The 23,783-nt window shown below is 40.4% G+C and overlaps 1 protein-coding gene across 1 annotated transcript in view; it reads right to left on the bottom strand.

Moving 5' to 3' along the window:
* Positions 1–23,783, bottom strand: part of KIAA1549 (KIAA1549 ortholog) — a 149,359-nt gene that overhangs the window by 59,987 nt on the left and 65,589 nt on the right. The window contains exons 2-6 of the mRNA XM_086610749.1: positions 12,838–15,582; positions 11,263–11,351; positions 5,263–5,440; positions 3,716–3,843; positions 2,114–2,297 (exon numbers count right to left, since the gene is read on the bottom strand). Coding sequence (XP_086466875.1) covers positions 2,114–2,297; positions 3,716–3,843; positions 5,263–5,440; positions 11,263–11,351; positions 12,838–15,582 — 3,324 coding nt within the window. The remainder of the gene's footprint in view (positions 1–2,113; positions 2,298–3,715; positions 3,844–5,262; positions 5,441–11,262; positions 11,352–12,837; positions 15,583–23,783) is intronic.

The raw sequence follows: 23,783 nt of genomic DNA, 5'->3' as shown, positions 1-23,783 counted from the left end.
CAACAGCCAACATCTAAATTACTTCATTGCAAATCCTCACAGTAGTCAGGAAAGGAGGAGAAATCGAAATGGGACCTTTTTCCAAAGGCACTGCCTGACCTCTTGTCTCATTCTACTTTGCATGATTTTCTCATTAACATGTGCGCTACCACAGAGCTCCCCTGGCATTAGCCAGGAATCAGCCCCACTGGCCAGGAAGTATAAGCATGCAGACAACACAAGGAGAGCTCCTGCTACGAGCACTAAAGGAACTAACTTCGAATTTCCTAAGTACCATCGGGAAAGGAAAATCAGAAGAGTCTACATGCATGTTTAATAGGAATGTTTTTCCCTTATAACCAGCCTATCTTTCAGGATACACCGGCCTTGGTAGAAATTCTGTTGTCATTTAATTGCACCGTAGCTCCATCGCACAACTCAGAAGACGGATTCTCAGCAAGGGGCAGCCTGTGAATTCACTACAAACATTGCTCCAGAATATGTGGACAAAACTACAGGGAAAAAAAAGCCCCATGACACTGAAAATGTTACCCAAGAGACTAGAAGTTAAATAACTTCTAGGGCAAAGGTGCAAAGTGTCAAAAACAAGACAAAGAGATAACAGAGAGCAAAGAGAAATGTGTTTCAAGTAATCAAGGTAAGATCAACATTTAATTCTAATTCAGTACGAGATAAATAAAGACGACAGCTCACAACCTGAGAAGTTCTGTGGCCTCAGGAGGAACAAAGGAAATGCTAGTCATATACGGACAGGGATTCTCAAGGCTTTTGGTCCTGGCTCAATTAAGTACAGTCATGATTGCATAGGTACAGTTTATGCAAGACGGAATGAGAGCAGAAATGTTTAATGGAAATGAGTCAACCACCTTGTACATTTTTCAATTGATTATGTGAGCAGAGGGTTCAAAAGTGTTGAAAAATGAAAACAAAAAGTTTCAAAATCTTAGTACATTTAAACTGCTTCTAGTCATTGGGAAAGTAGCCTGTGCAATCATCTTACATAGATTTAAAGGTGCTATGGAGAACAGCTTCTGTTGACAATCACTCATTTTACAGTATCTTCATTGACATACTACTGCACAGCTGCATAATGAGCAGCAGCTACCATTAGGCCTGATTTTCCACTAGACATTTAACTGTATAACAAGAATCACTGTGTCAGATGTTGTGCACCTATATAGCTCAGAAAAATAATTCTAAAAATTAATAATCTGCATTGGAAAGCACAGTGAGGTAGGAGAAACAGGGAATTAATGGACTGAGTTAACAGCAACACCCATCAGGGGCAAAAGGTAAGTACTGTTCTCTCACAATATTGTTTATGTTCATGAATCACTTCTGTCATGAGCAATCTATTAGTGTACAAGGATAAGCGTTGAGTTTAGAAACCTGGCTTATTTGTGAGACAGCTCATCTGAAAAATCTAACCAAACAAAAGTTGTCAAGGCTGAGTGTTAAGCAAACTTTGCTATTCAGACAGTTCCCATTAATCTAAGTTTAGCATGGCCATGGACTGGAAAAAACTACTTGCAATGCAAGTTGTACATAAGAAGTGAGAGGTATACTTAAAAGGTAATACCGTAAAAGATAACAGACTACTCAGAAAAGCACTGCTGCTGACTAACGGAACATCCAGACAGACTTTATGGGCAATATAAGCTTATGTTGCCAGTGTCCCAGGCTTTCTAGAAGTCAGAGCCACAGTTAAGTGCAACACAAATGCCAAGGTAGCAAACCCTGCTGAGAAGCAGCAAAGGCCCCTGTAGACATAACCACAGAGACACACCATGGATTGCACTTCACAGCAATATTGATCAAAGTGACTCTTTTTTTTTTTTTTCAATCTGGACTAAGACCAATGGACTAATGAAGTCAGGTTAAGCACGACTGGCCCAGCATAAAAGGAAAGGATGATGACAAAAGCAACAAGTTGCTGTAACGCTGATACGCAGTATGTGAACAGAGAGTGGCATGGATTTGCTCTGCAGAATTCATGACACAAGTTAGGTACTTGAAGCTGCGTTATCACTTATGCACAAAATTACTTTAAAATTGTAGAGAAAAAAATATTTAAAAAAGTATTTTGCAGTCTTGGTAAACAGCAAGCACTCACGTTCAGCAATTTGCTGCACAGGAAAGCCCAGATAGAAGCTGAATTCCACCACGGACAAGTTTCTTAGCTGCTCACTGACTTCGGATCCATTTAGAAAACCGTACCTATCTCGGACAGCAAAAACAATGCTCACGGGGCCTTGCCGAAACGCTGCCCCAGGCCTGCTCAGAGTTATATTCAGTATCTGAAAAGACAAGATTGAAGCAGGGTCATCAAAATCATCACTGGCATTTCCATTCCTTCCTTGACAGAAATTTTTCTCCTAATATGAAGGAGGGGGCAATTCACATCAAAACAGAGGAATATCTATTCCAGATTGATTCAGCCTGCTGAGTCTCAGAAGAGGTAAAGTTACATGTGAATTCCTCTTCTAAGAGTTATCCTTTAAGGCCAATTATCCAGAATTATCTGAAAGCTACAGTTCAGAAAATTATGAAAAAAAGCACCCAGAGAGACAGTCAGCAAAATAAATCTACTGATAAGGAAATCTGAGATGAATATCAAACTGTGTGGAACAGACAGGAAGAGACCATAGTAAAGAAACATTCTGAAAATGGATGTTCTCTTGGTCAAAACCTTCTGCATGATGCATGTCCAGATCCTACCACTGGCTAGAAGCCTTATTTTGGCAACAATGTACGCAGCAACTGTGTTCATGTAGACAAATCTTCCAGACAGCAAGGAAGTGTTTAAAATAAAAGTTTGCTAAGCTGATAGTCCAAGAAATTGTTTAGCGTGTTCTATCTTCAGTCTATCCAGTCACATTGTGTCATTCAGTTGTACTGTTCTGAGCACTTTACTGTAGGTACTATAAAGTACTTTAGGTACTATAAAATTTATGCCATTTTTCCTGCTATGATTTTATTTTAGAGTATCACAGATGGGCATTTATGGTGCTAGTTAATAACACGATAAAATTTTTACTAATTTTGGTATTATAGCAAAGTTAGATTAAATTTAAGAATTCAGACAGAAGAGGGAGTTGGTCTCATTAAGCTGAATTACAGACTTTCCAGGGAGTTGTAAGCTCTGCTGTGTGATTCAGTACCCAGCACATATGTGACACATTTCATCTGTGAAGTTCCAGTAGCAGCTGCCATGGACATCATATATCGCTGTAAGTATTTCTAAACCTCAGAAGCAACTAGCATGTTTGCTCACATAACGGCAGAGTACAGATAACTCCTGTATTCATTCCCTAACAGGATCCCCCGAGATCTGAAAGTTGTCTTCTGTCAAAAACATTCTAAACACACCCTACTCTGTAACAGTAAAATCTGATGGGTATGACTTTGATAAGGGTTGGAGCAGTCTTTGTAAGAAAAACTATAAAACCTATTATATTCAATGATGCTTTTGGATATAAATTATCATCTTGGATCATTTTTTCAAAAACCTTGAAACCAGATAGATATGTGCTGCCATATTATTCTGTATGGAAGGAAAAAACTGACTTCATGACAAAGCCTCATAGTTCTACATGATCTAGATGGCAAGTGGTAGCCAGCAAATATCTAATTCATTTTACTGGCTGGGGGAAACACAGGACAACCAAAGGTAAGGAGAAAAAGAGACAGACACAAAACTTGCTAATGTTCTTACCTGCACAGTGAAGTTGTAGAACTGCTGGTGTTTGCTCACCTCCATGAATGCCATCGTCAGCCCTTTCTCAATGCGCCGGCTAAAGTTGCAGAACCCAATATCCACGTTCCGAGGCACAAACTGAAGCACTGAAGGCAAAGGGTACATGTTATTCCTACAGACAAGTACTTCCACAAGAGACAAAAAAATGAGCAAGAGGATCCACAGGGTTATCACTTCTCATGGAATTCAGGACATACTCAGTGAAACGCTGGGTAAAAATACAGTAGAAATACATTTTGTGTTGGTGCAGTAAATTCTCTACTCATCAATATCTGTTGCTGTTGTAATTAGATTACCAAAAGATATCAGTGACAAAATACCCACTGTTTCCTCTTGTGGATTGAAAAACCTTCACTACATACATGTGACTAATTTTATACAACTTGAACACTGAATCAGCCAAACTAAAATTCTTAGTAGCCAACAGATCAATGAAAATCTTAAGGAAAAAAGCAACAAATCTCTTTCTTGTAGCTTGAAATATAATATTTAGCTTCTCTAAAAGATCAGATATTGAGTCTATTAATACACATTATTATCAGTCTAAAACTTTCAAAACACTTAATTAGCAAGCTATCTTTTAAGTCTAGAATCATACACCTTAAAAGTCTTTCACAGGAGAGAAAGAGTGAGCGTAGAGGAAGCTGAGCAGACACACGGACTTTAACTACATGCACATCTGTGGACTTCCTGATATAGTCTTACCCAAAGAAATGCCATAATCAGGTTACAGATCCTAATAGCAATGTCATACAAGGTTCAAGAGCAGTAATTATGCCTACTGTCTATATAACCATGTTATGCAGTGGAAAAAGAACATCACACCAGCACAATTTAAGAACTCATGTCTTACTGTACAGTTATTAACAGAGCAGAAACAATACATGAAACACACCAGAACAAAAGCACCATGTTTGACATTCGTTAACTCTCTGCCTATATACTCAATTCCTGTTACTACCTCTGTTAACAGTCAATCAACCAGGCAGGTAGTTTTGTTATGCAAATAACACCTGAAATAGATTTTAAATGATACCTCTGTCTTTCAAAATCTATTACATGGGTAATATTTTACTTTAGGTTATTAGTAGTCATGGACTTCAAATAAACTGCTGCCATACAGCAGCCATGGAAAGTTGAACACTACATGAGCAATTCTCCTGCTCACATTATACATGAGCAATCAATCCTCCAGCTCACCAATTGTCCTACATTATGATAATCCTAAAAAGTAGCAATTAAAGTATACTTTAAAGTATAAAGTAGCTGCATTGTGTTTTTATAAGTAAATGTTTCACACAAATTTTTTTCTCTTCTCACCTTTTGAAGCAAGAAAAAGAGCACATGTATTTTGCAACATGCCAAAAAAACTTTCCTGAAAAATAATGAAATTATGGGATTAAATGTTTACAATTTATCATGTCTCAACCACAAATCCGCCAAGTATTTCACTAATAACCAAGAACTAAGATTCACAGCAGTAGAACACAGGGTTTTGAACTCACCTGTCTGAACTTGGAATCTGTTATCTGGCACAGTGAAAGAAGGATGCAGTGAGAGGATCATAGGGGCCTCACCACGAAGAAGACTGCTGTTCATAAGCACATTTATGACAGCTACTGCCGTGTAAACAAAAGGACCTGATGTCACCAGGAAAGTAAATTTGGGGGAAATTTTATAAACCTACAAGAAGAGGAAAAAAAAATAATTTAAATAATCTTCGATGTGAAATGTGGCAACACTTTAGACCTACATAGTCTCATGCATTTCAAAGCCACTTCATCAAGAAGTAGGAAAATGCAATCTTTATTTTTCAAAGAGAGAGCAGCAGTACAAACACTGGGAAGGTGCCATGCCTTGCAGCCTCTGCTCCAGTCCATCAGAGAGGCAACTCTCCTGTGCTAGGGGCACCTATTAGAGTCTCTTCAGTACAACACACCAATCTCAATGCTTCTTGATTTATCACATCACAGCATAGTAGCACTCCCGCTTGCCTGCATTCCCTTGGCATAGATAAGAGTTCCCACGCAAAATTGCTGTTTACTTACTGAACCGCTTGCGTAGCTTCTGCATTTCAGTCATATACTGCATAGCGAATACATCCTATACCATTCACATGTGATATGCAAGGAGCAAAATACACATAGCCTGTGTTTTATGGATATAATTTTCACACTCAAGAACACTTTCTACCAGAGAAGGTTTCTATCTGCCTATTTCACCACAGTTACCACAATTACGATTTTCCTCTTTCAATTCATCTCCTGACTTCGAGTTGTCTTGAAAAAACCCTGAGGAGCCTGAGTCATCGTGTAAAAGAAATGAGACTGTAAGTTAAATACAAACCTAGGTGAATGTTTCCATGTAGAAACTCTTATCCACTATTTCTCTGTCACCTAAGTTAGAACAAACTGAAGGCTTTTATTTATTTAAAAATATTGCAGTGTCTTCTCTCCTTCAGAGAAAGTCTCTCAATACTAAGGACACCTGTTTCTCCAGAATTACTTCTTTCCTCTTTGGTTTACTCCCCCAGTTTGCTTTATTTGCCTAAGGCAGTCACACTAAAGTATTCTGAGATGTCCAACATGATGGCCTCACAAATAAATAAATAATCTAAATCAGAGACCCAAAGGTTCTGATAAATGAGCAACTCTTAGATGAAGAAGTGCTAGCACCTTGCAGGCTTTGTGCTGGTGAAGGGACATGTTAGATATCCTCAACTTCAGGACCAGCCTTACAGGAAAGCACAGTGCTACTTAAATTGGGACCTACATGTTCCTTACCGGTATTTCTGCAACAGTATAAAGTGACGGCAATCGCTGTTTAGATGAGACAGCAAGAAGCTCTTTCCTGTCCTCTAAAAACCATGCATTTCAAAGAGATCATCTTCACCAGAAGAAACTACCTCAGTAGCAGAAGGAAATAAAAAAGCAATCTATGCTGCTCATTATTCTTTTCTTCCTTCTTAGTCTGCAAACATATGCAAAATCCAGCTTTTATTTTAAATGGATTTAGACCCATAGATCTCAAATTTGTTTGATATGAATAATATGCACAGCTCTTTCCAGATCCTCTTATCTAAAATTTTATCCTTTTATCTCAGGATGAAACGATCTCTGCAGCTTCAGTTTGTCAAATGGAAACAGCAGTTATAATGGGTGAGAAATGCCAAAAGAAAGTTGCCCATTACTTGCAAAGGAGACTACTTAAAAGGCAAGAAAAAGAGGAATTAAAAATTACAAATGTCAGTGACAATTTGCTGGTGAATTATAAAGCAATATATGCTGAGGAAGAAGAGCGTAGTGTAGCCAGCATATACTTATGCACTAGTTAGGTATTTCAGATGAGAAAGAACACCTCTGATAACTAACGCAGCTGTCTCCGCCTCTGACCTGTTGCCGTGCACCACAGATGCAACAAAAGCAGCCTACTCCAAACACCCCCTGCAATTTTGCATCAACTTTCTCATCTTAACAGCTAACAGTTTTTCACTTTTGTGCCTCACTGCAGCAGAAACTGCAACTCCAGAAGAACGGAAATTTAAAAAAAAAACTTTTAAGTGTAATTTTGAGATAGGGGGACTAGATCCATTACAAGTCAAAACGACAGCTATGTCTGCTTGAGACATTGCAGGGTTGTCTTGAGTTTGCTCTCTACAGCCCAATTCGGATGACAGAAATAATATCGCCATGCCAGCATGATGCTGTCTACAAGCTAATTCACAGAGAAGTTTGCAAAGTTATCTAGGATAGATGAGCACAGCTCACGACTCGATTCATAAATGAGAATAGCTCCTCTTGGCACAGCTCTAATGGTTCACAAACCCATCCATCCATCCAATGCTCTCTTGGAGGTTCCACGTCTACTGCTAGGACAGCGAGAGGCTAACAAATTAGCTAGCTGAACCACCGCGTTTTAGAGCGCCACACACTAAAGTAAACAAGCACAAATTTCTTTTATTTAACAAGTTCAAATTTCTTATCTTAACACTTTGGGCTAGAAAGCTGGAGAAGCACGCAAAATTCCATATGTACTTTGGAGCCATTCCCACAGCAAAATCAGAAACCTTCGGTACGAGTAGAGAACCCTTACACCACCTCAAGTTAAGCTATCCCTTCTCCAAAGTGTGACGGCTACTCCAGCTCTGCTGTCTCCAGGACACAACCTATCTCATTCAAAGCTACCTTCAACAGAGAGTGCTTCTAGTATAGAAAGTTTTTGAGCCTCAATTTACTAGAGGCTAGAAGAGTATTTGAAGAAAACATCACTGTACACTTACTCTGTCCCTTATGACGTTCCCTAAGCATTTGCTATTGATTATTGGCCACTAAAATATTTTATTAGATGCACCTTTGCTACAAATTAATCCATGCCCACACTCCACTGTATTACGCTGTGTCAACATCTGGCAGAAAGCATAAACAACCGATTTCCTCATCACCACCTTATTAAGCTTCCCATAAAGAGCCTTCAGAGAGTGTTTAACTTCCTGAAGATGGGCTACAAAGGCTCACAGGTCTTAAAAATGAAACGAAGCTGCTCCTCCCAAGCAGGTTAGGATCTTAAGGCAACAATTCTCTCACCATTTTTACACACCCAAACGGTACCAGCCAGAACTTCCGCAGCACTGAAGCCAAGTGCAAGCCTACAAGGTGGCATCTTGGAAAGAAGTATTTAACTTTCAGTCAAAGTGAACCGATCTGCTTCCTCTGAAGGCAGAGATTTACCCATTTTGGCTTATAGAAATCAATACGCTAAGGGCAGGTCCAAAACTCCACATTAAATACAGCAACAAAGTGGCTGAGGTACACATCATACTGCATGACAAAATTTCCAAGCACAAACGAAGCTGGCAAAATGCTCTTTCCTGTTGGCATGAACTTAAAGGCACCAGGGGGTCCTGGCAGCGAGTCACTGCCAACACTGCTCTATTTCACACCCCAGTGCAACAAAGCTAAGTCAACAGAACGTTGTATAACAGATCTTACCCAAGTGTCATACGGTTTACGTTAGAGAAAGCTGACAAAAATTGCTCTTATTCAAACAATAGGGTCTTATTCTTTTGCAGATGCAATACATTGAGACCAACTGAAAAGAACTTTTAAAAAAATAGGTTATTCTCACTTTGCTGTAAGGACTTTTGCTAGGAAAAAATTGACAAAAGTTTTTTTCATTTGGCAGGATTCAGGCCTGCCTCTTTTTTTTTGTTTGTTTGGGGTTTTTTTCCACATCAACAACTCAGAATGTTTGAAATAATAGAGAAGCAGAGACCAAAGTTTCAACTGAAAAAGTTGGGAAAAAAAAGTTTTAATTCTCCTTTCGGTGTTAAACTTGGTTTGTACTTAAATTGAGCAGCAGTTATATCCATTGTTGCCATGGATTTTATTTTTTAAGGCATACATTACTATTGAGTTAAATTTAACAAGACTGTCTACTGATTTACTGCGCATTACATCACAGCAAGGGAACAACATCTGTGAGCTGTAATACGAGACACAGTAAAAATGCAGCTTAGAGAAGTGCACTGCTTTACCATAACTTGCAAATGTACACACAGTTCCTGAGTATTCTCAAGTAACAAAAGTCAGGTCTGTTTGATTAATTAAGTTTAGCAATATAGACGAATTCTGTTTAAATTTTTGCATTACATCACCATTAAACATGCCGATACTATAGACGGATCTTTATTTAAAATAACACTTTTGGTAGTACTTCACTGTTAGAGGTGAATACATTTGCTAGTCATTATTTTTAGTGCAAAACTCATACACAAGGCCACACAAAGAGAACACATATGACAGCAGCATTCTAGCATAAAATAAGCATAACTGATTCCACAGAGATGTCTTCTCCTTTTGATAAAATAGAATTTGCAAAGCATAAAGCCAGACTAACTGCATTACTTATAAAAACAGTTGCTTCTGAGCAGCCTTAGGGTCAAAATATCCTATTGAGAGCTTTACAAGGCAATAGTGGGCATGAAAGGAAGGAATTTAAAGGGAAAAAATGTAAAGAAGCAAGATATCAAATGTTTGAGCCAATCAACCTTCAAATATTTAGCAACAGATTTTGTCCTACTGCTGTTACTATTAAGGGAATAAGTGCTTCCATACTATTGAGCCATGTTAAGGTCACTGAAAACTAGTGTAGTTCTATCACCATGAACTTTTGACTTCTACTTGACTATGCCAGTTTGCACAATCTGAGGGTATAATTCACAAAACAGAAGAAAAATCTCTTATTTACAAAAAATCCTAAAAAGCTCATGGGCAGGTATTGCTAAAAGGACCTAAACTAAACACAATTTATAGTGGCGGCTCACTGTGGCTGAAGTTTGGCAGAGATTTGTAACACTCATATGTTGACTGAGTAACAGAGAGGTATATTCAGCAGACAGGAGTTGTTTAATTACTAAGTGCAGTGATTATGGCAGCAACTGTCAAAACACTGTTTCCCCACACAGATCAGCAAGCAGAAGTTAGAGGCACCAAGGGATTCTGTACATGGAGAAACTCAAGTTATGTTCGAAATTCAAACTGCTACTTGAGTGAACTTCGCAATGAAAACGAGATCATAGATTCAAAAAAGGAAGATAATGCGGTGCTAGGTTATTACAACTGGATGGACACAGACATAAAAAATTGCAAGTGCAGCTGAATCTGCACCTACACCAGTAATTCCATTAAAACATTTTGTCTCCAGTGTTGAAGTATCTGATTTTACAACAAAGGTACCCCCAAACTATCTCTACAGTCTTTTCCTCTCAGACAGAGGGTTTGAGACAGAGGGGGGAATCAAGCCTTTAAACCTCATCTCAACCAGACACTTATTTTGAGGTTAGGAAACAACATTGAAATATTGTTCAAAGATGACTCCTTGAACATCAAAACAGAGGACGCTTTCAAAAGAAACCAAGAGCGCAGCAATTCTTAGCCCTGTGAGTGGGGGAAGGACAGGAGTCACACCTGTTTGAAGCTTAAAAATAACATCTTACCATTGCACACCTGATTTTTTTTCCCTGCCTTTTTCATCTGCCAAATCACACATTTGGGATTCCACCACTTTCCCTGCAAGTGTTGATGGCCTCACAACACAAAATAGCACAAGGCTGTGCAGAAGGTTTTGTTTTGTTTAAGGTTCTCAGTATATAACCAGCTGGCAGAAGAAACAAAACTTTTTAACAGGTATTTCAAAGGATAAAAGCTTTTCAGCTTGGTTTCAATTCAAAGGAGGTGAGCAGTAGAGGCTGAGCACCGTTTGCTCACCTCTGGCAAAACCAAGAAAGGTCTGTCCTAGAAAATGATGACATTCTGAAAGTGAAAAAGCTTATGTCATTCACATTAAAAAAACCCACCCACATCATGACTAACATTTAAGCTAGAATAAACCTCTCTCTGATAGAGTACCACAAGTTGGTTTTTAAATCACCGTTTAAGCCTGTGAAATAAAACCACTGTTGTATTATATTGATCAAAGAGTACTTGTACACGCTTCGTACCACTTACCTCTAGCTCTACGGATCGCCTGAACTGAACTCTGAGCACTTCTCTGATGGATTCACTGACATTTTGTAGAACAGCTCTTCGGGCCAGCACTGGAAATTAATGTCAGTCTGTAAATATATTTTAGCTTCATTTCTCGGGCTTTGGTTCAAAGCTGCATTTTCAATTGTGCAATGCATGAAAAAGCAGGCAATGAGATCAACTGCATCAAAAGGACAAGATGATGGAGAAGGAAACAGGTAAAGGTGTGACTGTATCCTAAAAAAGTGACCGTATATACAGTTTAAAGAACTCCACGTTCACTTTCACTCTCTCATTTGTTTTTCCCTATCTAGTATTCTAGTAAAAGAATCTTCTAAAGAGCCACTGAGGCATTCAAATTGGATCTGAAAGTTGTAGCACGTTCAGTCTGACCTATGAATGACGAGTCTGCTGTCATAATGCAGTTAAAGTTTTGTAGGCAACACATGGAATGCAGATGAGGTCACAAAAAAGCCACAGAAAATACACATCTACTTTTCTTTAAATAAAAAGTAAACAAACACGACATTGATGACTGAAAGGGATATTGACTGAGTGAGAAACTGCTTTAAAAACCCCGCGTCCCTATGGATGTCATGTCTGTTACAGTCACACTTGAGACTGTGACGACAGTCACGGAAACAACTGGAAAGTGTTGTGTTGTCATCCTGCATTCACCTTCCATGAGTAACTTGCCTACAAAACTACTCAAATTACAGGTGAAAAAAATAAATCTTTCTTATCACTGGCATAGCCAGAGGAGGATGAGATTATGCCCATTCTGCTTCACATATTACAAGTATATCTTCAGCACAAAATGTGTTGCCTACCACAAAACATGCAGCATTTCTGCAGCTGCTCTGGATTAGTTTGCTGGTATTATTTTGTTAACAAGCTAGGAAGAGGTAGGAAAACACCAAAAAAGCAAACACAGATGCTGAAACGATTAATTCTGAAACACACTAACGTCACTTTTTCTGGTTACAAACACACCAAAGCCAATTGAAGTAAGTAGGGAAGAGGGAAAATTTAAACATAAGCTAGTACAGTAAAATTACGAAAATTGTAATTAAACGCAAACATTTTTTAAACCAATTCTTCTCTTTTGTATTACAACATTACCTCGCATGCAGGCTTTCTACAAACAGCAGCAACAACTGAAAGGAGAAACTTATTCAGTCAGAACACTTAACAGTTCGGCAGCACAGCAGCATGACAGTAACATTCATTCACGAGCCATGAAACGATGAAGCAGCCTCCAATTCAGTATACCCGTGTGCACGCATCAGCAGTTTTAGAAGACAATTTCATTCTCTGTGCAGCGTAACGTATCTGTAACTCACTATCACCACGGACTTGCTCAAGAGAACTAATTCTGTTACTTTCAAGAGTAAATGATAAATCAATGCCTTTACAGCTGTTTGTATAAATTTACACTGTATTTCTTTCAAAGGCTCACTTAGCTAATTCTACACCTGCGATTCAGCAGGCCACATTCAGGGAGTCACATTACAGTAGCTTGTGCAAAACCAGGTCAGAATGTTAGGAATATCTTACCCGCAGTGACTAAGTAAGCATCGGGAATCGTGATGTCGCAGACGTAGGGTTGCCTGGTAGTGGTCACGGCGGAGGTTACAACCACAGGTTCGAATGGAGTAGTGGTTGCCAGAGGGGTGGAGGAGAACGTCCCCAGGCTGCCTACAGCAGTCGTGCCGCGGCTGCCCGCAACACTGGCACCAGTGGTCATGGGGACAGCGGTGGGAGCAGCTGACGCATCAGTATCAGCAGTTACATTGCTTCCTGCTGTATCTTCATTTCCAGTGGGAGGGCTAGCAGTCGGAGGAAATTGCGTAGGAGCAAATGACATGGTCACAGACAGAGATGCTGTAGGAGAGAGCATCACGCTGCTGGTGTCGACACGTGATGTCACGTTGTCCAGGTCCATGGGAGGAAGGGCTGTGTGGGCACCACCCTCGCTGCGAGATGTGAAAAGCAGCGTGGGGTTAACTGTAGCACCGATATCCTCATCAGAAGCCAGAGCAGTTGAGAGCAGAGATGAAGATACATTTAAGACAGGAGTTGTCGGAAAGGTAGTAAACAAAGAGATCAGATTTGTTTCATTGACCAAGATGCTGCTGGTAACAGACTGGGTGTCGGAAGCTGGCAGCACCAGGGTAGGAACCACGGAGTGAGAGGCGGAGAGTGAGGGCTCCAGCTGAGAGGTAGCTCCTGTAACAGCTGAGGTAAACACAACTTCAGAGCCTGTTGGCAATACTGAAGGTGCTTCCAGAAACACAGACGACTCAGAGTGAAAATCTGATGACAGTGTTATCTCAGGAACATGTGCATCTGGAACAGAGGATGTATTTGAATAAAAGTATGATGTTTGGCCGAGAGGGAACTGAGAAACCTCAGCGTCAGTGGCAGAGCTGACAGTGGTAGCTAACTCCCAGCTGGAAATATCCTCAGAAAGTACCGCTATACCAGTCAACAAGGTCTGAGGTAAGAGTGTTGATAAATCACTTTGCATGACAGAGTAAGAATTCAGCATGGCTGATGATAAAGACAAGTAGCTAGGTTCAATAAGAAATGGTGTTGATAATAGACTGGACGGAAAATCTGAAATATTTAAAGATGGTTCTTCTCTCGTAGATGTCTTGTCAAGCAAAACCACAGATTCTGATGGCATTAATTCTGGCAACTCCATCAAAGTCGTATGACTGACTGTAGCAAACGATGCTACCAGCTCACTTGAGATGAAGGTTGAGTCAAACAGAACAGTGGTGGCATCAGGAAGTTCTACACGAGTGTTTGGTGCCAACAAAACTGTTTCCAGAACAGAGAGGGAAAATTGGGCAACAGAGATGTTCATTGATGTTACTCCAGGGAGCTGATGGTAAGAAGAAGAAATTGCTATAGGTGTTCTATTGTTAAGGACAGTGTCCACAGTGCTTAATAAAAACACACTGGAGTCCGGCATTTCTGAAAATCTTGAAGAAAATGAAACAACTGGTCTTGATGGAAAAGATGTATCAAAAATCTCAGGTGTAGGCTCCTCTAATTCGTACCCGTCAGTGATCATAGTTGTAAATGGAGTTATGCCTTGTACTTCAGAGGCATGGATGGACAAAGTTTCCACATAGTCACCTGAGCCCACGTCATGTTCTGGGGAAAAGCCTGCCTCTGTCAGAAGTGAAACTGAGTCACAATACAGACAAGAACTGTGTGATCTCGTGAAAGGCACTGGACTCACGAGCTCGCTGACAAGCTCTGATTGACTTGGTATTTCTGAACCAGCAGGCGAATTTGGTGTTGCACTGGAGAATTCATGTGTAAACAGTCTGGCATTAAGAACCATATCAGAGTCCATGGAGATGGCGGCTGAGCCAAGTGGGAAAGATGCAACTGGAAGACTAATAGGAAACAAAGCAGGCGCAGTGCTGACTGCTGAAGCCGGCGGGGCCCAGGGAATGGTTGGAGTGGGGTAGGTCCTTAGATTGAGAGTTTCTGCTGCCCTGCGATTTGCATAGGCATAAAAGTCACCATACAGGTCTGCGCTTGGTGCTGTGGCATCTGGGGTCACACTGCTATTTTTATCCAGCAGCTTAAGATGAAGAGGTGACCCTTCTGAAGCAGCCCCAAAAGGCAGAGCTGTTAAACTTGCATTTATGTTTTCCTGTACTACAACTCCTGCCTCTGGAGAAATGGAAGTGAAATAAATAGCTGTATTTGGAGGGTACAATGGCAAGTCTCTGCTTGCAGTTAGCATTTCACTATCTGGTACAAAAGACTCCAACTCTGTAAGAGTGTTACTGCGTTCAGGGCCAGCACTCAACGGAGTCTTTTGCTGTGCTATTTTTGAGAAATCATATGGTGAAAAAAGGACAGATAACGAAGGTGTCAGCAACACAGTTTCTAACGTTTCTCTTAGTGGCTCTACTGTATTAACTGAGTGATCATCTGTTAAAACCGCAAAAGACTTCAGTGGAGGAGTCCACTGTGCCTTTGGAAACAAGCTAATAAATTCATGGTCACTTAAGAATGCCTCATTGCTTGTTATGGAGACATCTACCAACGGCATACTTCTCCTTTCTGAAATCCCGACCATTTCTTCTTGGTTAAATAAAGTCGCATCAAAGGGAGCGGTAACTGATGATAAAACTGTTTGAAGGAAATGGCTTCCTCGGGACTCCAAAGTACTTATTGCTAAGGCCATTTGCGTCCTGCTGCCTGATATGCTTTGGTGCACCTTTGAGTCCATTAAGAAAAAGGAAAAATTTTGCTGCTCCAAGGATATTTCATCTGAAAAAAAGAGGGAGAGAGAAAACCAAAAAGCACCAGATTAGCACAAGTAGTAAGATCGCAATGAGCAAACCTCACCCACAGTATTTCCGGAGACAACTGCCCAGAATTCAAGGGCTGAGACAAAACCTCTCAGTAAGCAAAAAACCTCCATGAGTGAGTCAGCACAAATAGTAAGATTCCCTGTGAAACTCCATTCCCTGGAAACGAGCAGGACAACACGAGCTCCTCTCATGCTGCACCTACTCACCTCTACAGCAGCACTCCAGCAAGTCCCACAGAAGGACAGAGTGCGGCTTCCTCTTACCCATGCAAGGCTACCATGCGTAGCAGCTAATGGTCCCACAAAGTAAACAAACCAAAAACGGTAACAAGGAACAATGCAGTAAAAAATTCTGCGTAACTTTAGGTCTTCCGCTTTCCTTTAGTATAACTCGATTTCCTCCAGTTTTATTATTTCTCAATATTAGGCTCACTAGCAGATCTGTTCTGTTTCAAGGACCAGATCCTCCTTCTCATACCAGAAATGAGTGATGCTTATGAGAGATGAAGAGAGGTTCCCTTTAAGGCAAATTAAGGCAACGTTAAAGCAAATGTGGACTTGATACCAGCCACAAGAATTTGCTAAGTAACACGTCCAGTAGTCACATTGTCAGCCATTCATTTAACCTCAGGCCTTTTAGCAGCCAGTGACAAATTGCTTCGCTACACAATTGCAATCTTTATTCACAGCCCCCTGCAGGAGTACTCTGTTTATGGGCCACCTGTAATAAAACTTTCACTGCTTCCATTTGCAGAATTCAAGTAGTAACAGCCGCGTTCAAACAAGAAGGAGAAAAAGCTAAGAATTCACCAGATATTTTAACAAAATACTTGCAAAAATCATATATGAATACCATTTGCATAACTTGACTATAATTCCTCCTCTCTCACAAAAGTGTTCTTGGATTACAGAGAAGAACTGTTATAAGCTTTTTCAACCATGATGTGTTTTGCAGAGAAAAGGTTGATTATTGCTTAAGTACTTTTCTGAAATGTCAAGATTGGATTAGTAGCCTTCAGAGTTGAATATTAAAGAAATCACAGAAAATTGCTGCAGGATATTTTTCAAGGATACACATAAATGCTTCATCCTTAAATTATCTATCCCACCTGATCATCCTGTTTTCATATGCAAGTGTGTCCACACAGTGCTGCTGCAACCGACTGACAGCGTACCTTAAAAAGGCTGGGGGGTGGAAATCCCATTCGGTTAAACCACCAGGGCTCAGTTCAAAATGAAAACGAGAATACACAGTATAAAGTGGCGGATGATGATACAGTACATTGCTCAACTGTAACTACATTTGTAACCCTTTAGAGGATGCCTTTGACTCAGTAACCCATGGCAGATCTTGCAGGAATAGCTCACCTATCTGTTACGCACCATTATCAGTCTAACACTTTCCAAAAGTGATAAACTGCTGTGCTCACCCCTTCCTCTCCCTGGTCTATTTGCTAAATTCCTTGATACAACTTTTCAAGCACTGACATACCAACTTGATAAATTTTCAAGCTGCTGATCTGAAAAGCACAATTACAAGAATTAATGCACAGAGCCAATACCACTGTACTACTTACTAATCACATCTAATCAATCATGAGTGCTGTGATTATATACTTTATTTTACAGATCCCATGCACAATGTTTTGCAGCATAGCAGATACTATTCTCTCACGTAGTCCCAATTTATTTTTTCCTCCTGAAACTCACTGTAGGCATTGCCAGCTTTACGATGCTTAATTATGCTGTGATGATAAAATATACTGCCTTACAAAGCTCTCAGGGGAAAAAACAGACAGACAAGAAAAAACAGGTACACTCTTGTAAAACCCATGCAAGACAAATACACAAGTCCATCCTTGACTTCTTCCACGGAGGTCAGCTGTTTGAACACGGCACAGTGCAGCACAGCGCAGCCACTGTGGAATAACAGCTTTCACAAGCAGTTAACATGGGTAACAGACAAAGCAGTTTCTAGCAAGCGTGGAACCGACAACACGGACCCTGAGCCAGCCCCGTTCGCTGACCAAAAGCTGTTTAAAGTTTTCTCCTCACTAGAAGTCTCCTTAGCCTCGCTCCTTCTTTTGACTTAGGCTTCCAGCCTTTATTTTTCCCTTTGTGACATTCTGGGCAAGCAGAGAGTTACTAAAGGAAAAGACTTACAAGGCTATGAAACAAACACCAGCAAAAAGAATCACTTCTCTCCCTGTGTGCATGCCCAATTCCTTTCAGCCAGCCCTGTAAAATCCTGTCCACCTTGCTTACGCTGTGGACACCAAGCACTTGCTTACAGTGAATTCCAAATTGCAGGCGAACATGCTAACAGATAGAGCTGTTCTTGTTCATCACAGCTTCGTGTTGTAAACCCCTGCAGCAGTAACACAAGACAGCTGCGCTAGCTTCAACACGGTAAACGTGGAATTGCGACACACGACAGTTAATATGATCGGTAAAGGTAAATACATACTAATTAGTAACCGCACTTTCGATCACATAGCTCCACAGATCTTTAACCCAAAGCTAGAAGTGATTCCACAACAAAACAGTTTCATGGCCTATACCTGCCAATGCTGTGTATCATCATCTTCCTTCACCCAGAGAGAGAGCTCCCTTTATCTTTGTTTGATTTGACAGGGGAGCTGTCACAAGGCAAGTTCCTGCTGGAAGCTACTACACATCACGGAAAGATGTTCTGAAGAGTTACTTGCACCACCATAAGCTATCCAATAGACATGCATAATTGCATGCAATTGCAAGGGCAATCTTGGCTTTAAATTCATTCCGACTTTAGAATTTTTTTTTTCTTGAGAGCCGGCTAATATTTTTTCCTTGAAAAACATAGAATAAGTAAATAAGAATTTTATCATACACTTGTGCTCCTTAATGTAAAGAATATTGCCACTGACACCAGGAAGGAAAGACGACAACTTCTGAAAAAGATGTTTCTTTTTTTTTTAAGGAAAACACATCATGCCTTGGAAAAAGTTACAAGCTATTAAGAGCATTGTTACTTGAGGTAAGTGCAGTGGGAAAAATTCACTTGTGCATATAGGATTCTGAAACAACTACTCACCAGTAAGTCCATAAGCCAACGTTCCCCATTGTTTGCCTTGCTTAGTGTTTTAGAAGCAGGAAGCATTAGTGACATGCCATTAACAATACAAATTATTGTTTTCTGCCATCTCCAGAAGTACACTGTACTACTCAAATACTGCTTGTTAGAACTGTGTGAGCATCTCATGGAGGGCAGATGGGACACGGGGCAGATGTGTCTGGGATCAGCCAGACAGCCCCCAAAGAGGAAGGAAAAGCAAAGGAAGAAGGGAAGGAGGCGAGGGCACATCACGGCATCACAATCAGGCCCTCACCAGCGCAGAGTGGCCGACGCGGCTACACCATGGGACAAAGAAAGCAGACAGATTGCACATGTTCTGGTGTATCTCAATGCCATGGCTGCACAAAGCTACTGATGAATATCAATGCTGTCTTGTTTGTTTGCACAGCTGTTGTTGTTGGGTAACGGTTTCGCCATCCAGCAACTGTACCGCCATTGAGCTAGGCAACAGTGACAGGATGGCAACCAGGCAAGCCCACCGCCGCCAAGCTGATAACATCGTGAAAAAGAATAGATAGCTTAAGAAGCAAAGCTGTGATCCCAAGCTACAGAAAAGGGGGGAATAGGAGAGCACAGGCAGGGGCCACGGGAGGCACAGATGGCACCAGTACAATGCCTCAGCTCAGACAATGACATTTGGACACGGGAGGAGTGAGAGCATAGGAAATGTGCTGATGGGCTTGGGGTGACGATCTCTCTGCTGCTTATGCTGCCCCCAGAACTGGTAAAAGCCTGAATGAAATTCATAAGTAATGACACCTGTCACTGACACGATGACCCCCTCAACTGCCCAATCTGTATTAACAGAAGCACGGCTGCGCACCGTTAACGCTGGCACACTTGTCTGAATTTGGGAAGGGTTGTAACACCAGCACGGCACTTTCCCATGACTACAGCAAAGGATTGCTGCAGTCTATAGACTTTACTGGTGACAAAAACATACCATGTCAGCTTGCCAGAAAACTACGCGTATCCATAAACCAGGATCTAGACCAGTCATTTTTCCAGAAAGCAACTAGAGGGATGTAGTTTTCATCCTTCCCATAGCTGCAGTGCTGAAAAGTAGTATCTGTTCTATGCTCTATAATAAAGTAAAAAAGAGATGATTCTTCAAATATATATTTTTAATAATACATGCATATATTCATATGCTTTCATATATTTGTACCTTCATATATATTTAAATGCAGGATCCAAGATGTAACCTCACCTCTGCCACTGACCTCTCATATGACTTCAAAAGAGTTGCACCACTTTTCTGTGCTCTGCTATTAAAACACGGCAATTGTACACTATCATGACTATCAATACCTATTACAATGTAGGTAATTTTGCATATGATAAATTATAGATGATAGATACAGGCATGACAACAACTAATACAACAGAGAAGTCTTTACTTGTGATAAAACAAAACCTTGAGAATAGAATGAGTAATTTTTGCTCTATTATTTTTGCAAAACTAAGTAACAGCTAATAAAGTTTGCAAACACCAGAACATGCCAGCAGACTAGCAGTAAACCAGTTCAAAACATATATCACTTGAAAAAAATGATCTTCTGTGTACTAACACAATGATCTACAAAATTAAATTTTAGTACCTTTATTTTTTAGGCAAGGAGAAAAATTGCTTTTTTATTGCTGCCTATTGTTTCAAACATAGACATTATAGGTAGAAAAGCAACTAATACTACATACATTCCAAGTATTATGGGAAAATTCCTATTAACTAACTAGATAACAACAGCTCGTAAATTATTAAAATTAAAGCTATGAACTCACTAGGAATATTCACCGCTTGAAACTGCTCCCTGACTATGGGGTACAGTAGCACCATCACATTTCAGGGAAGCTTTTAACAATACATTTTTAATTTAACTTTTTGAGAAACAGAAACTAAGAAATTGAAATAACTGAGCACCCAAGGGTAGGGAGGATGATAGATGGAAACATATCTAAAAAAAAAAAATCATAACATTTCCTCATATGGCTTAACACTTAACTCTCTAATTTATTTACAAGCATTTAGTCCAGCTTCCGTCAAAAAGAGCTTGTATGCATTAAGTCATTGCAAAAAATTTACACAGTTCTCTTGGGTAAGCCTCTAACTAAATTTCTTAGGTGTCTGGCTTGTAGGACAATACCAGTCACAGAAGCATGTGCAGCTGAAAAGCTGTCTGCTTTCTTCTCTGGGAGGCATTAAGCTCGAATTGAACAGTGACAGTAATCATCCCTGGCACACAAAAGCCAGGGAGAGGAGGGGATGGGAGCCTGCACTATTCCTCCCTTGCTGAGTTCCAGCTCCCAGCTCCTCTGCGGGGCTCTGGGCAGCTTTTGAAAGGTCTTGTTCCCCGGAGCACATGCTGCACCCGTGCCCAACACTCCCTCAGGGCAGTGCACACTTAGGCTGTGCAAAGGACACAAATCATCTGGAGTCCTAACCGCTGCTTCCCTAAGATTCTCATTTTCTTATTGTAAAAGATCAATAAATCTCTCTCATCATTTACCACATGCACTTACGAATTTTAACTAATAAAGTCGCTTGTATCACCTGAAAGGCTAAAAGAGAGACAGAAAGTAAAGAAATAAAAACAATATGCTAAGTCTTGGCATTCCTTCGCACTGCAGTTGAAGATAAAATTTCATAACAAATAGAAAAAGATGTACTAAGAAAATTAGTGTTAATAAGAAGCATGCAAAATGAGCGCCTATGTACACGCACACTCGCTTTTGCACACTTGAGGTTTCGACATATAGCCAAAAGAGAAGAACGTCTTGAAGTCATTCTTCATCCACATGCAAACAGATGTGGCTCAGCTGCTGCCCAGGTGCAAGTATACAAGGAACCCCTCGAGCACAAGTTTCCATCTCTGCACAAGGGGAAAAGATGCACCAAAGCACAAAGGGAAGGGGCAAAGATAAACCCTTGCTTACTTGCCTGCAGACTTGAGGACTTTGTAACGAAACAGGGTTAGTAGAAGGCAGTCTAAATGCATTTCATACCTGAGTCAGAAAATACATCACGACACTCCTCAAGTATTGCATTTGAAAACTAACACCAATGAACTTGTAATACCAGGCACTAGCATGTACATCTTTTTCCTTATCCAACACTAAAAAACCTCCTCAAAACTTTTGTTAGGACACTTCTGCTGGTAACCATCACATTAAAGAGCTGCTGGCAGTCTGGGATTCCAACTTCCACTGCACAGCCAATGGAACATCTTATCAGAACACTTGCAATCTATGTTCTGATCCAGCAATCTTCCTAATATATCCATTGCTGAGGCAGAACAGGACCCCGTAGTAATTTACAGTAAATGTTAGATTAAAAGAAAAAAAAAAAACCCACCAGTTTTTCTTTGTTTAATACCACTGTAACACATTCCGTTTTGCACAAGAGGAAAAAACCTTGAAACCCAAGTGAAGCTTTTTGTAACAAAAAAGATAACAGCACACGACCAGATCAGGCAGTAAGGGCAGGAAAGCATACAGATGGGGAGGGAGCAAACAACCCCACCACCCACTCCACAATCGCAAGCACACGGCGAGATCCACCTCCCAACAGTATTACTGCCTCCGAAAAACCACAACTTTGCTAACAGGTGGGCTGGGAACAAAACCCATGCACAGAACAGTTTGTCACGCCTACGCAACACCTGCAAACCCAAACGATACAGAAATGCTCACTCACGGAACTGCATAAAGCTCTTCCATCACCAAGATGTCTCAAGCTGACAGCCCCTCTCTAGAACTTCTCCAAATAGAGATACTCGAATGCAGAGGTGAGAAAGCAAATTAGCCACAATAATTCACACCGTTTCGAACATCTCAGAGGAAGAAAGGTAGATTTTTCCCATACAGAAGCCTTCTATTACAGACCACCACCCACAGCTGAGGAAAGCAACGGCTTTGTGTAGAGCTCAGTGCTCTAACATGACCAGGCTGGCTGGCCATGCAAGCACACGCAAAGAAAACTGTAAATCAAACCGTAGTTCAAAGCGCAGCTTTTGCTGGGAGCATTTACGTTTTTTTGGCATTCAGTTGTACACGACATCATCATGTGGGAAGCCATATGTTAGCGATAAAGTACACACAAACTTGAATTGACTTTACAAACGTTAATTCTAAGAAAAACTCTCATCAAATTTGCTCATCATGATAACCAGATCACATTTTTAAAAAGAAAAAGCTTTCCTTTCCCCTAGCCCTTTTTTTGTTTTAAATTGCTCTCTCCACAACAACTTGACTAGAAGTCTCTGAAGAGCCAGTGTTTGTTTTCATCCAACCAAATTACTACTGAGAAGCTCTCTGTTTACGCTCAACACTGCAGTGTCCTCCAAAATGAAGATCCTGGAAGCTTTTGGAAAGACCAATTAAATAATTGATATTAGCCTCTCTTTTGTGCAGATGACATATCAGCAAGTTTGCACTCAATTTATACAAATACTTTTAGGAAAAACACATCCTTAAAACAAAATAATTTTTATTTCTTAAATTGCATTATCACTATAAAATCTCTAGCAGCAATGAAATGACAGAGAGCCTGAAGACAAGAGTAACTGTCTAATTAAAACAGAGCCTACGCTGTATCCTAGTAACTCAGTTATCCACAGGGACCCTCTTCATTGATACGTATCCTTAACTGTGCAGTGCTGACAAAGGAAAAATAATACCGTTGACTGAGCTTTAAGTTGTTCAGGTCAGCAGGTTCGTTGCCCCAAAATCGTATTGCTTTAAGGAACAAATGGAAGTCTCAACCTGCAACACCCAAAAGCAGCTCCTCTGAGAAGTTATTTCACGAGACTTTCGTTACACAAAGCATGATGGAAAATCTGAAGAGACGAGATTTTCAACTGGCACGGTACCATCACTCTGTATTGAACTCACAAAACAACAACTTCATTGCTCCAGGGCCAGACTGTAACAATATGCCTGTACATGCTTAATTTTTCAAACAGCTGTATATGCATAAGCAAATACTACTGAAAAGCCCTTGCACAGTCGGATATGAAGGCATTTAGTGGTACTCGCAGCATGTAT

This window comes from Tauraco erythrolophus, chromosome 4, assembly GCF_009769465.1.
Source record: "Tauraco erythrolophus isolate bTauEry1 chromosome 4, bTauEry1.pri, whole genome shotgun sequence".
NCBI classification, from domain to species: Eukaryota; Metazoa; Chordata; class Aves; order Musophagiformes; family Musophagidae; genus Tauraco; species Tauraco erythrolophus.
The sequence above is the reverse complement of the archived record's forward strand: the minus strand, read 5'-3'. Positions and strand labels throughout refer to the sequence as shown.